Source organism: Phlebotomus papatasi, chromosome 3, assembly GCF_024763615.1.
Source record: "Phlebotomus papatasi isolate M1 chromosome 3, Ppap_2.1, whole genome shotgun sequence".
NCBI classification, from domain to species: domain Eukaryota; kingdom Metazoa; phylum Arthropoda; class Insecta; order Diptera; family Psychodidae; genus Phlebotomus; species Phlebotomus papatasi.
The window spans coordinates 10,293,102-10,307,399 of record NC_077224.1 but is presented as its reverse complement, the minus strand read 5'-3'; the positions used below and the strand labels follow the sequence as shown (position 1 = coordinate 10,307,399).

Sequence of the window (14,298 nt, the reverse complement as noted above, 5' to 3'; positions counted from 1 at the left end):
TTTCTCGACCCCTGCAGTTGGCGGAGTGTTATTGTTTTGTGATCCAGTGTGGAGTGTTTTTTGAGAAAAAATCAGAGAAAATTCAAAAAAAAAATGCAAAAAAGCATAGTGAAAGTGTGTAGAATGAATTTCCGCAGAGGATTCAGTACAAAAGCGTGGAAGAATCGTCGAAGTGTACTCTTGCAAGACGAAGACAAAATCCCAGGTAAGACATAACCTCACATTTCTCGGGAATCATCTTCCAATTGGGCATCTTTTGTCCTGAAACAGTGGATAAATACAGGGTTTCCGGCCCCAAAGATCATCGGGTGTTTGTATGGGGATTATCAGAGACTGGGGCACTGGGTGTGAGTACTAGTTTGTGGAAACACAAACAGACATACGCAGCTTTTGTCCAACATCCAACCCGGCAATCTTTTGCCAATTCCCATGACGTCCTGGACGTGGCTTGTGGCTATGGATTCTCCCTGTTCCTCACCAAGGAAGTCAAAGGCATCCAGGTGTTTGGAACAGGGATCAATACAGACTGCCAAGTGGGTTTTCACAAGCACGGTGGCGAGACAAATCGCCCCATGGAGCTTCTTGTCTACCCAGCTCCCATTGAACTGCCCAAAAAATCCCCAGAGGAAAAGCTGAAGATAAAATCCATGGCAGCAGGACGTGCCCATACAATCCTGCTAGCAGAATCTGGGGATATATTTGCAATGGGCAATAATTCTTACGGGCAATTGGGCAGGGAAATTGTCGAAGGGGAGGATTACATGAAGAGTCACATAATCTACAGATTCGCTCTGGAAAACGAAGAAACGTCCAGTGTCTACTGCGGACAAGATCACACAATGTTCCTCACAAAATCCGGAAAAGTTTTCGCGTGTGGCTGGGGAGCTGATGGCCAGAATGGGAATGGCACGTATGAAACTTCCGGAAAGATTTCTCAAGCTCTGGGCGATATTGCCAGTGAGAAAATTGTCAAATTGGCTTGCGCAGCGGATTGTGTCCTCGCGCTCAGTGATAAGGGGGAAGTCTTTGGATGGGGCAACACGGAATACGGGCAGTTGAGCAACTTGGGGGGCAGAGTTCAACAGATTCACACTCCTGTCCACTTGTCATCATTGAAAAGTCTTGGAAGGATCACGGACATTGCGTCAGGAGGATCTTACTGCCTCGTTCTCAACGGTAAGTTTCCTTTTTTTTAAAATAATTTTTCCATTATTTTTTCCTTTGAAAGCTGTTGAATATTTCCTGTAATTTTTGAAAATTTGAATTAGTTCTGTCTAAAATTCCCGCTGAAATTGTTCTCGAAGAATATTTTACTAATTCGTTAAAATGTATCCAGTATTTTGGTAGAAATCGAGGGTAGAAAATTCACTTGATTAGAAAAAATCAATTTCGATCAGTCAGTAAATCAATTTTGGTTATTAAAAAAAAAAACAGTGTTAATAGTAAAGTCATGAAGTCGAAATTTGAATCCCTTTCTTTCCTACACGTTTTGCATACGTCTATCTCATTCTTTCGCTCTCTAAATTCGATTGAGCTAAATTGAATTTGCTATGATGTTTAAAAGAAGAAGAAGAAGAGTGCGAAAGAATGAGATAGACATATGCAAAACGTGTGAGAAAGAAAGGGATTTAAATTTCGACTTCATGAAATTTACCTGGCTTAAAAAGTGTCCTGGAGTCATAAAAATTCAAATTTGATCAGGAAATAAAGCAACTTTGATTAGTAATGGCTCCGGCACACTGTTAAATCAGAAAAATTTTCAAAAAATCAAAATTCAGATTCCTTTCTTTCTCACACGTTTTGCATATGTCTATCTCATTCTTTCGCTCTCGAAATTCGATTGAGCTAAATTGAATTTACTATGATGTTCAAAAGAAGAATGAGATAGACATATGCAAAACGTGTAAGAAAAAAAGGGATTTAAATTTCGACTTCATGAAATTTTCCTGATCTAAAAGGTGTGCCGGAGCCGCCGCAGCCGTAACAAATCAATTTTTCAATCGGTAAACAGTTCAATTTTAGTCAGTAAAAAATCAATTTTGGTCAACAAAAATCGATTATTTAAAAAAAAAAACAAAATTTTACAAATTATTAAAATTTTGGTTAGTATGAAAAAGTTTTTAGGGAATAAAAAGAAATTGATATCTAATGATTTTGTTTAGAAAAAAATGGTGGTCAGTAAATATGCCAATTTTGATAATTAATTAAATCAATTTTTATCAGTATTGACACACAAATTTGATCATAATGGCTCTGACACACCTTTTAGATTAGTCAAATTTCATGAAATCAAAATTCACGTCTCTTTTTCTCTCAAAAGATTTACATAAGTTTGTCTCACTCGTTTGGTCTCAAAATTGGACTGAACTAAATGTAAATTGTTGTGATGTTCGTAAGAAGAAGAAGAGTACGAAAAAGTAGGACAGAAATATATAAAACGCTAGAGAAAAAAGAGATGAATTTTGATTTTATGAAATTTTCCTGACCTAAAAGGTATGACGGAGCTATAAAGAATCAAGTTTTATCAGAAAGAATAAAATAATTTTGGTCGGTAGAAAAACCATTTTCATCAGTAAATAAATTAATTTATTTAGTTAATAATGGCCCCGGAACACCTTTTAGATCAGGAAAATTTCATGAAATCGAAATTCGCATCTCGTTCTATCTCAAACCTCGCACTCTTCTTCTTCTATTAAACACCACAAAAAATCAATTTAGCTAAATCAAATTTGGAGTGCAAATGAATGGAATAGACAAATGTAAAACGTGTAAGAAATGTAATGTATAAGAAAGCAATGTGAATTCTGATTTCATAAAATTTTCGTGATCTAAAAGGTGAGCTGGAGCCACAAAAAAATAATATCGATCAGTAAATAAATCGGTTTTTGTCGGTAAAAAATCAATTTTGTTCAGTGATAAAACAGAATTTTTTTATCAATAAAAATATATTTTTATCAGTAAACAAATTAATTTTGAATAATTTTGATGGTAAGTACAATTTCACTCAAACAAAAAAAAACCATTTTGATCAGTAAAAATCATTCACAAAAAATATAATGTTGATCAGTAAATAAATCAATTTTTATTATTAAATAATACAATTTTGATCAGTAAGAAAAAAGATTGAGTTTAGTTAAAAAAATGATCGCTAAAAGATAAGATTTTGGTTAGCAAAAAAATGATTTTTGTCAGTGAAAATACCAATTTTGATCAATAAATAAATCAATTTTAATCAGTAATGAAAAAGCAATTTTGGCCATGAATATAAAACAGTTTTGTCAATAAAAAAAATCAATTTTGATCAGTAAGCCGTTTAATTTTTATCAGTGAATAAATCAATTTTGATTAGAAAGAAAAACAATTTTAGTCGGTAAAAAATCCATTTCTATCAGTAAATAAAGCAATTTTGATCGGAAACTAATTTCGATCAGTTTAAAAACAAATTAAAGTCAGTAAAAATATCAATTTTTATTAGTAAATAAATAAATTTCAATTAGAAAATAACACAATTTTGATTAAGAAATAAGTAAATTTCGGAGAGCATAAAACATAACTTTGATCAGTAATCAAAAAATTATATTATTATTTAGTAAAAAATCAGGATTGGTCAGTTTTGATCAGTAAATAAGATCAATTTTGATTAGTAATATAAATCGTTTTTACTCAGTAGAAATTCAGTTTCGTTTAGATAAATTTTGTATTTTTAATCAGTAAAATAGCAATTTTGATCATAAAATAATTCAATTTTTTACAAGCAACTTGACAGACTTTTGTCTGTAAAAATGACAAATTGGATCAGTGAAAATATAAAATTTTGATTAGAAAATTAGATCAATTTTATACTGCAAGAAACACAATTTTGATCAGTAATAAAAGAGCGATAATGGAAAACATTTTCGATCAGTCAACAATTCAATTTTGACCAGTAAAAAGATCGAATCTTGTTCAGTTAAAACAAAATTATTCTTTGAAAAAATTAATTTCAGTCAGATAAATTTTGTTTTTCTGATCTAATGGCTCCGCCGCACCTTTTAGATCAGGAAAGTTTCATGAAGTCCAAATTCAAATCTCTGTCTTTCTCACACGCTTTGTTCGAATGAGCTAAATTAAATTTGTTGTGAAGTTTAAAAAAAAGAAGAAGAGTACGAAAGAATGAGATAGACATATACAAAGCGTGTCAGTTAAATTTTGTTTTTCTGATCTATAAAAAAAATCTATTCAATTTTGGTTAGTACAAAAATGAATTTTCATTTCAAACAATTTCGATAATTAAAAGTATGAATTTTGATCAAGAAATAAGTTAATTTTGATCAGTAATAAAAAAACGATATTGATTAGTAAAAAATCAGTTCTGATCAGACATATTCAACATGGATCCGAATTTCGATTTCATGAAATTTTCCTGATCTAAAAGGTGTGACGCAGCCATTACAAATTAAACTGAATTTCTGCTGTTCACTTTGAATTGATAACTGATCAGTTTGTTTTTTTACTGACAAAATTTGATTTTTCCGATCAATATTAATTTTTTATTCATCAAAATTAATTTTTTTACTGACCAAATTAGCTTTTATCGCTTTTATCACTTCAAATTTGATTTTATGAAGACTTTACAACATGAAAGGATGATTCTTTTGTTTTGTCTCTGAGGTTAAAAAACAATGCTAAGACGGCAATGTTCACTACTCTTTTTTTTTTTTTCAAAGAAAGGCAACATCAGTCAGTGTTCAAAATTTTAAAAATATTTAGGTCATGCAATCATTGGTGCAAAAATTATAAATGAAGCACGTTTCGGCATATATTAAAATTAATGAATGTACGATTTATATGAATATATTTATTGCAAATATATCGGTTAACTTCCACTATTAAAAGCAACTGAAGAACACCACAGAGGATGACTGAAAAGTCATATTAAATTGAATTGGACGCTGTGTGGGATTCTATAAATTGTAGAATAGACATTAATGAGATAATTTGTGAGGCATCGAGTGAAAATAGCATTTTGCAAAATATATAATGTTCTATTGATGCCATTGAACACGGAGGAGGGGTTGGAAGAAAATAACTATGACATCCTGCGGAATTATTCAAATCTGCTTCTTTTTCACTGGCTTTGTTTTTTTTCGGCAAATTCGCGCAGTTGCAATAGAAGGGGCATACTCATTTCAGAGAAATTTTCAAGTGGAATAGAACGTTCAACTACTTAAAAAATATTTAAAAATAGGACAATCGTCAGGACTTTGTGACAAATGGCGAAAATAAAATGGCATGAGTCAATCTTAACAATAAGTACTTAATTAATACCTTTGTAAAAGTCCTAAATTAAGTAGTTTTAAAAAAGCACGAAAAGTAATTTTGCAATAAATTGCTTTTCTAAGGTCTAAAAAATCAATAAAAAAAACACTTGACTTTTTGGCACAATGTATAACTATGTTGCTCTAAGCTCTGTTGGTCCCGACGCATACTCTACTTGTACTATGCTTCCGACTGGTTCTGGAAGGGATTCTCAATTACCTCTAAAGAAGTTTCAGATGTGTATAGAAGATCCCTAGAATGAGAAAGTCGATAAAATGATCGTTCAAAATAAGAACATTGAATATGTAAAGTTAGACTCCTGAAACAGGAATTTACTAGGATAAAAAGAAGATTCAGTATCGGCTAAAAGTTTGTTGACAAAGCAATGTTAGATAAATCAGGTGGAAAAATTTATAGATACAGACAATCTTTCTAAGCTTCGGTTACTGCCGAATGATCTCCTTCAATCCGTTTAATGAAGTGTTTCAAATGCATTTCGAACGAAAAAAAATCAGTAGAATGATTAAAATTTAAACACTCGGAACATGAGTTTATAGAACCAAAGGGAAAGTATGTACTTCCGGAGAGAGAAGATTTACCGGATTTACCGTATTTTAGGAATTTTTCGGGTAACTTACATTTCCGAATCACGAGCTAAAGGAAAGATTCAATAGAAAATGTGATACTTATTGGTAATTTACGTTGTAAGATCGCAAGTTGACATAAATGGAAGGGTTTAACAGAATTATAGGATACTAGGGATAGTAGGGACTAAAGAGAGGGCATTGAGTTAAACTTAGCAAATCAGAATATTTTTGTTGATTTCACTGATCCTCACTTTTTATAAATTTATCAATAATCTAGGGCCGGATTTAGAAATGGGGAGCACAATTTCCATTTGTGAGTACTCCAAAAATTTACGTTTTTTAAGAGTGCCTCAGCCTTATAATTTTATAAAACATAATGCTTTTCAATGCTACAGATAAATTCAAGCAATTTTAAGTTTACCTGGGGAGTGTTGGTTCCTAAGGGCGAAATGTACGCCTTGACTACTTTTAAAATATATCCAAAAATGAAAGGAATCGATGATTTAGTTTTTGAGATACTCTCAAAAGAGTGGTTTCTGGATATGAAGGAGTAGGATGAGAAGAAAATCCACATGGTATTTGGATTCCTTACATTAACTTTTGGGGGGTAATCAGAACATTCTAAGTAACTAGCTCTGTTCCTTTGGTCAAAAAACTGATGAGAAGAAATTCTTCCCTTCTGTCGAAATTTTTACCATGTGGTGGGTCGTTCTTGTTGTGAATGGATAAATCTTTGATAAGCTTTTTCAGTACCGGAAATTTTCTGTATATTAGATAGAATGAAACTAAAAACTTTCCAAAACGTAGAAAATTTTCCTTTGCCCCAAAGGACCAAACTAAAAACTTCCCAAAATACAGAAAATTTTCTTTTGCCCTAAAGGACGAAACTAAAAACTTCCCAAAACATGGAAAATTTCCCTTTGCCCTAAATGACGAAACTAAAAAAATTAAAAAAAAACAAAGTTGTAATTTCATTATTTTATTTAATAAAATGTAACTTCAAGCAAAATTTCCTATAATTGTGCAACATGTATGAAAGACAAAATTTCCAAAGACAAAGTTTCCAAAAAAAAAAAAAATACTGAAGACGAAGATTCCAAAGACTAACTGAAAGAAACAAAAGTTGAAAAAAAAAACAAAAACAAAAATAATAATAATAATAATAATAATATTTATTTTTCCAATTTCCAATATGCGTCTGCCTCCGACTTCACAACCGATCTCATTGGAGAAACGGCGAACCCTTCTGCAAACCCTTATTTTATACACTAGACTGAAGCTTTTATTTGAGCAACAAAAAAAAAATACAGAAGTAATAAGAGAGAAGTAATATTTGTGAGTGAAGCTTAGGAACATTTCCTAACAGGGGGTGATATTAGCTCTGAAAAATGTGACCAGTTTTAGTGTAATTTTTTTCCTGTTTTCGTACACATTTCACGAGATATCTCGAAAAGTAAGTAGGTTGCCAATTTAGGGTTTTCGGTTGCCTCTTCGTTATTAAATTGGCTTTTATTTTGTATTAGTATTTTTGCTAATTTATTCTACAATGACAGAAAACAGCTAATAAACTCAAAAAAAATTTCGGCTCGCTAGAAACATATGGGAAATATAGGAAACGTCATGCCCGTTTTCTAATGTAGAAGAATCTCTAAACTCTAAATTGTTAAAATTGAGTTGTGTATTTTCTATAGCAACTGTGCGAATTTGCGAATTGCGGTGAGATGGAATATTTTTTATTGTGCCTATGTTGTCGCCTTTTTTTCTCGCAGATCATGGCGATGTTTTTGTTTGGGGCTATGGAATACTTGGTCTTGGACCTCAGGCCGAATGTGTTCTGACGCCCAAGCAGATCCCAGCTACTCTGTTTGGTCGGAATGACTTCAACAGGAATAGCATGGTGACGGGAATTTACAGTGGCATCAGCCACATGGGTGCAATCAACTCTGATGGGGATGTCTTTATGTGGGGAGTGAATAAGCACGGATGTCTGGGCTTGGGACACACAAAGGACATGTATTTCCCCTTCAAGGCATCTCTGGGGGCCAAAGTGATGAAGATCAGCTGTGGAGTGGATCATACACTGGCTCTGTGTAAAGCTTTCGTGTGAGACAGAGGAAGATTGCAAGTCAAAATAAAAGTAACCCCAGTGACCAAAAAAAATGCAAGGTAAAAGTCCCTCCTCATTAATGTTTTTCTTCTTTTTTTTGTTCTCTGCAATGATCCTCAGGCCAAAAAGATATTTGCTTCTATTTTTGCACATGATGCGGCTATTTCTGATGGCATGAGGTTCAACTGCGATTGTTTAAAATTAAACTTGTGTGAATTATGAATTGACGGGTGGGGGATGGTCTAAAAGCGTATTATTTGCATTCATTCATAAATCTGTGCCGACGCCCTCAAAGGAAAAGGGGGAAAGGGGAACAGAGTCACATTGTGCTTTTCACAAAAAGTGAATTATATTTATTTCACACCGAATGTGTCTCTCACTTTTCTTCAAATATTTATATATGTGCTGTTCGGATTTTAAACAATATAACAATTTAACAAGTTTCTCGCATGTTGTACAAGAGAGAATAATAAAAAGCAAAAAAAGCAGCAGCAGAGAAGAGTGAAAGAACTAGAGACGACTGATCATCGCAAGTTTTGTGGATTTTAAACTCTATTTTAGACTCTCGCCATCCACACACATTTTAGAATTTTCGCGATTCCGACGATGCCGGCGCGTCGTCCGTCATCGTCGCGACGGCGCAAGAAAAGTGTAATTTTTAGGCATTTTTGGCTTGTGGAATTTGGGATTCTCATGAGAAACCCTCATTTTAGGCCATGTTTTCGGTTTGAATGCTTTTTCCGAGGAAGGGAAGAGGAAAGCATTAAAGCTTCGCATGACGGAAGTTTCGTACCACTCGATTTTTCCTTACTTTCCTTAAGAAACACAGGAAAAAATCGAACGGTACGGAACTTTCGTCATCCGAAGTTTCGAAGTCTTCCCCTAAATTATATTGATTGAGAATATAGATCGTACAAAATCGTAAGCTTTGCAGCATTTGCAATTTCCAATACTATAAGATATACAGGGTGTTCCAATTGTACTGCAACCAAATTCAGATCACTAAATCTTTCAAATCGCTCTTTACACGGTAAAAAATTTCTGCACATATTTGTTCCAAAAATTAGCTCGTTCACGGACATCATAATTATTGGCACAATCTTGTTCATTTTACGAGACTCAAAAAATAGTCAATATTAGTAACAACTTTGTTCTAAAACGTAGCTCGTCCATGGAAACCGAAAATTTTTGGAATAAATTTGTACCTTCTAGGAGAAACAAAAGGATGCCCAATATTAGTAACGAATTTGTTCCAAAACGTAGCTCGTCCACGGACACCGAAAATTTTTGGAATAAATTTGTATCTTCTAGGAGGAACAAAAAGATACCCAATATTAGTAACGAATTTGTTCCAAAAAATAGCTCGTCTAATATAAAATCGTATCCCTCCTCTCACACTCAGTTACCTCGTCTGTGGCAATTTTCGTGCTACATGGTGTCACTTTTTAATTCGAGATTCCCTTCCCCTCCTGCTGCCAGCACAAGCAAATGATTTCGTCATGCACGCGTCTGTATAAAACACTCTCAAGTTGATTTTTATTTGATGTATAAGCATGAAGTATAAGCCTTAACTGTAAGACGAAATCACTTACACGAAGTTGTTCCCGAGAATGGAAACAAAAAGATTCCCCATATGAGTAACAATTTCGTTCCAAAAATTACCTCGTCCACGGACACTGAAAATTGTTGGAACAAATATGTTACAGATGTAGGAATAATATTGTTATAAAGAAAATGTACTAATTTGTTCCTGACAGTGGGAACAAAACAACCAAGTGCAACAAATTCTATTCCAACTCTCAGGAACAAATTTGTATAAAACGAAATCAACTCAAATTTGTAGACATTCCACCGTATTAAAACGGTTCCAAAAGAAAACTGTAACAAAATTGTAACTATATTTCGTGACAAAACTGTAAAGAAAACTTTTTGGAACAAACAAATATCTTCTCTAGGTACAAATTGATTCCAAAAAATGTGTTCCAAGAAAAACTTGTTCCAATATTTTGGTCAGTGTCCAAAAGTTTTTACCGTGTACGATATACCGCCCATATTATAACAGGATGCTTAAAAAGCACTCCGGTGGACAAACTCTATCCCTTGGCAGGAATTGCTCCACCACGGATGGGGAGGCAAATCATCTCCAGTAGAGACATGTCTAAGGTTCTTTCTAAACTGAAGTATCTTCTCCATGGTCACAAAAAAACCAAGAGCAACCCTTATATTTCTTGAAAGGGTATTTCATTGTGATTCAAATCCACTTATTGTTTTGTCATTCAACCGGTTTCTCCGCGAAATCTTCGCACCATCTTCTTTACTCCCCTCTTAAGGCTCTGGACAAGGTCGTCCCTACGATCTCTGACGACTTTCTTCCACTTTCATGCGAAGTCCTGCAAATCTTTGGCTGGATTAGTCTTTTTCTTCAAGTCTCCTTTCAAAATTCCCAGTATTTCTCAATGGGGCAGACTTCTGGAGTGCATGGCGGGTTGACCTTCTTATCAACATATTTGACATTGTTGTTGGAAAACCATTCCAGGGTGGCTTTCGCGTAATGACATGATGCCAAATCAGGCCAAAATAGAGGAGGGATGTCGTGGCTTTGATATAGTGGCAAAAGTCGTTTTTGGAGGCACTCTTTAATGTAGATATCCGCGTTCATCGTCCCTGTCATGAAAAATTCTTCGCTGCGACGTCCACAAGAGCAGATTGCCATCCAAACCACATATTTTTTCGAGAACTTGTCGTGCTCTTTGAACCTGTACTTGCTGGCTACACCCGTACGAGTCTTCGCCGTGTGAAAGTGTTGGCCGGGCAACTGAGTAAATTCACCTTTTACGACAGTTTCGTCGTCCATCAAAATGCATCCTTGAAAGCCTTTCAAAACTCGATCACTCAGATTTCTCGACCACGTTTTGGCACTTTGCTTCTGCTTGTCCGTGCGATGGGGACCAGCTTGAGCTTTGTACGTTATCAATCCGTTATTCTCTTTGATTCTCTGCACTAAGCTCTTGGAGATACCCAGCTTTTTGCCCACATCTCTGACTGAAAGGCAAAGTTGCTTCTGGAAAAGCGCCAACACTCTCTTCTCCATCCTCTTGTCTACAGCTCCAGGTTTTCTGCCACATCCTGTCTTTTGAACAACAGTCCTGAGTTCCTTGAAGCGTAATATAACCCTTCGCACCGTGGATGGACATTTTCCGGTGATCCTTCCGATTTCAGAATAGCTCGCTTTTGGATTCTTTAGGTACGTGTCCACGAACAATTTGCGCAGGTTCTCCATTTTTATCACTTTTCTCAGCCAAAACACAACCTTTTTCAATATTTTTTTCAGAAATGAAAAGGTGACGAAATTCTCTTGAAACATAAAAAAATCAAAACAAAACTCAATTCCTATTGTGACTAACTTCATGTCGAAAACTTGACATTTTAAATCCGGGACACGCTTTATGTTCCATGATGAAAGTATTTCAGGTTCGAATCCCCTTTATGTTACTAGGATCTAAAAAATAAATGAAAATCTCAGTTGTGAGAGGGCCTAATTTTTCTGCTGTGCCACAATTACTTGAAAGATAATTTCAAAGATCAGTAGCGGTTGCTCGTCTGCTTCGATTATTGGGACCACTTGTAAACCATAAATTTTCTTGAACCTTAGTATTGGTGTCAGTAGATTGCTTCAGTCCGCTCATTTAGCCTAATCTTCACAATATTGTCAAGGCTTAGCAATGCCCGAAAGTTTTGACGACCTCGAAAGTTCCAAGAATAAACGGTCGACGCTTACGACGTGAACACGCATATATTTCCGTGAGAGGGAGTGGACGTTCCAACAATACTCGGGACCGTTACCCACATCGTACGTCAATCAAGATTGGGAGAAAACACAACGCTTTGTTGTTCATTTTGGGCGCACAATGGCCTTCACGATCACGGCGGTAAAAACGGTAAATCCAACAAAAAGTATCTTAATCAAGGAGTAACTCATTTTCATTTTTTCTGACAAGGGTTTCTGGTTTCTCGGGTTTCGCGATGCAATTTTTGAGTTTCTCGGGTTTCGCGATGCAAAAAGTGGGTTTCTCGGGTTTTGCGATGCAAAATGTGAATTTCTCGGGTTTCGCGAAGCGTTTCTCGGACAATTGTCGAGGGTTTCTCAATATGAGTTACCCCTTGATCTTAATGTCGATGCGTTAAAAACACCTCTTCGAGATGTTCGAGACTCCGTGCGAGACGTTCATCAACCGGCTCAAAACCATTACTTTTAAGACTTTTCGTTGGCGTCGATAAAATCCGTTTTCAAACAAAACGAATACAACGTTTTGAGAAATTGAAGTTCAATTGGAACACTCTGGTGTCGAAGAATTTGGAAGTTCACAAATTTTGCCGAGATTTTGCTTAATAATGCTCTGATCAAGATGATCAGTCGGGATTAGAATTGTTTGCAGTAGCTGTGAATTTTTGAAGTAGATCATACTGCCAGTTCTATACTTGAGATACCATTTTCGCGATCATCCTCGAGTGATCAGTTTAGTACAGGGGATTGGAAAAGCGAGATTGGTGCAGTGCTTTTTCTCTCTGAAGAAAATCTCTTTTTTATATAATTTTTTTCGTTAGTTTTTTTATCCGTTTTATCCTTGTGACAAACGAAAGAAAAATAAGCGAGCGAGAGAGTATTGAAAAAGGTGCTTATTGAGTAGGACAAATAAAATTTAGTATTTTTTTCACACATATTTTCTTCATGCTCTGACTAAATTCTCGTGATTTATTGCTTTGGATTTGTTAAAGAGATTAGCAAAGGGGTTAAATTGGCTATCTCACTGTATCGTATTCTGCAACAAATTTAACAGAAATATAAAAAAGTATCTAATATCTTTGACGAGTTTGAAGGAGTGTTATGTAATATAGTGATTTGAAAGGGGAAAAAAGTTTAAAAATAATTTGATGTTGAAGTAATTTCTATTTAAAATGATGAGTGACGTGTTTGTGTGTGATTCGGTGCTAATTAAAAAGTGAATTTTCCGTCGTCGGGAATGATCATCATTTGAGCCCAACAACTCTATATATGTGACTGCAGGCTTCATTTTTTTGTTATGGCCAAAAATACGCATCAAGTACACTACCCTATAGCCAAAATATCCGCCAAGTTGCACTTTACCGGAAAATTCCGTGGAATTTGGTATTTTTCCGCATGAGCTTTCTGGATTTCCATGGAGAATCCAAGGACTTTTCGGTTAAGTTGCATGAGAACATTTCCACGCAATATTCGATACTTTTTCGGCTGAGTTTGAGAGTTTTTATCCTAAGGCTATAATTCATGTGAGCAACACAATATACACAGGGTAGGGTAAGATGGGGTAATTCGGAACATGTCTATTTTGGAATTTTGATACGTTTTCACAAGATTCTCCAGAAAAGCTATGCAAGCCATTGTGAAGAGGCGTCGACCTCGAGGTAGACCTAGAACAAGGTGGCTGAATCAAATTCAGAATCTTGCCTTGGAGCCCCTTGGGATCGAATCCGAACATCTTCCTGAAGTGTCGGAGGATCGACAAGCGTACTCTGAGAAAAAAAGAGGGTGCGATTAACTTTTCTCCTCATAACTTTAACACTCTTTAGGTGTAAAAATATATCAACATTTTTAATGTTAATTTTACACCTTTTTAAGGGTAAAATTAACATGAAAAAGGGTAACTTTTACTCGCAATACACCTAAAAAGGGTAATATTTACACCGATATTGGATCAATACTGCAGGGTACAATTAACATTTCCGGAATGTAATTTTAACTTTTTCGCATTCTCTCAGTGTAGGCTGCTATTTTAGATGTCATAGGCCAGCGACCCCAATAGGGATAAGCGGTTGAAAATGACGATGACGATGATGAGACTTTCTCACTTTTTGAGATGGCCAAAGAGGAAAAGAAAACTACGAAGAAGTACAAGACTTTACGTTCAAGAGTACTCCTTCGTTATTTTTTCTTTTGCGATCTAAAACTGTTAGGAAATCTCAAAGTTCCAAATTAGATATGATTCCAAATTACCCCATCTTACCCTATAACATTTTGATAGCAGTCTCCAACAGATCGAGGAGAACCGTGTGTATAATCTTATATCCATGATTATACAAAGTTGTAAGTTGCTCATTTATCCGGTATTATTCTATGAATGGTTTACCGCAGATTTCAATGGAGTTTTCTATGAAAATTCCAAGTTTTCCAAATGTCCTGCGGATATTCCATAGGAAATGACATAGGATTGTTCTGTGGAAAATTCCATGGAGCGTAGCGAAATATCCACAATTGTTCTCCACACATCA

The 14,298-nt window shown here is 35.1% G+C and overlaps 2 protein-coding genes across 8 annotated transcripts in view; both read left to right on the top strand.

Moving 5' to 3' along the window:
* The first annotated feature begins 3 nt into the window (after positions 1–3).
* Positions 4–8,068, top strand: LOC129806658 (RCC1-like G exchanging factor-like protein). Its single transcript, XM_055855422.1, has 3 exons — positions 4–205; positions 271–1,176; positions 7,655–8,068. The coding sequence occupies exons 1-3, from the start codon at positions 94–96 to the stop codon at positions 7,990–7,992; spliced, it is 1,356 nt and encodes a 451-aa protein (XP_055711397.1). The 5' UTR covers positions 4–93; the 3' UTR covers positions 7,993–8,068.
* A 4,426-nt stretch (positions 8,069–12,494) lies between these two features.
* Positions 12,495–14,298, top strand: part of LOC129806649 (muscle-specific protein 300 kDa) — a 153,596-nt gene continuing 151,792 nt past the window's right edge. For 6 of the 7 annotated variants that reach the window (XM_055855399.1, XM_055855397.1, XM_055855396.1 and 3 more), the window contains exon 1: positions 12,513–12,665. The gene's annotated coding sequence lies outside the window, so the exon portion shown is untranslated. Of the gene's footprint in view, positions 12,666–14,298 lie in introns of all 7 variants that reach the window. The other variant, XM_055855398.1, reaches the window with a different exon arrangement.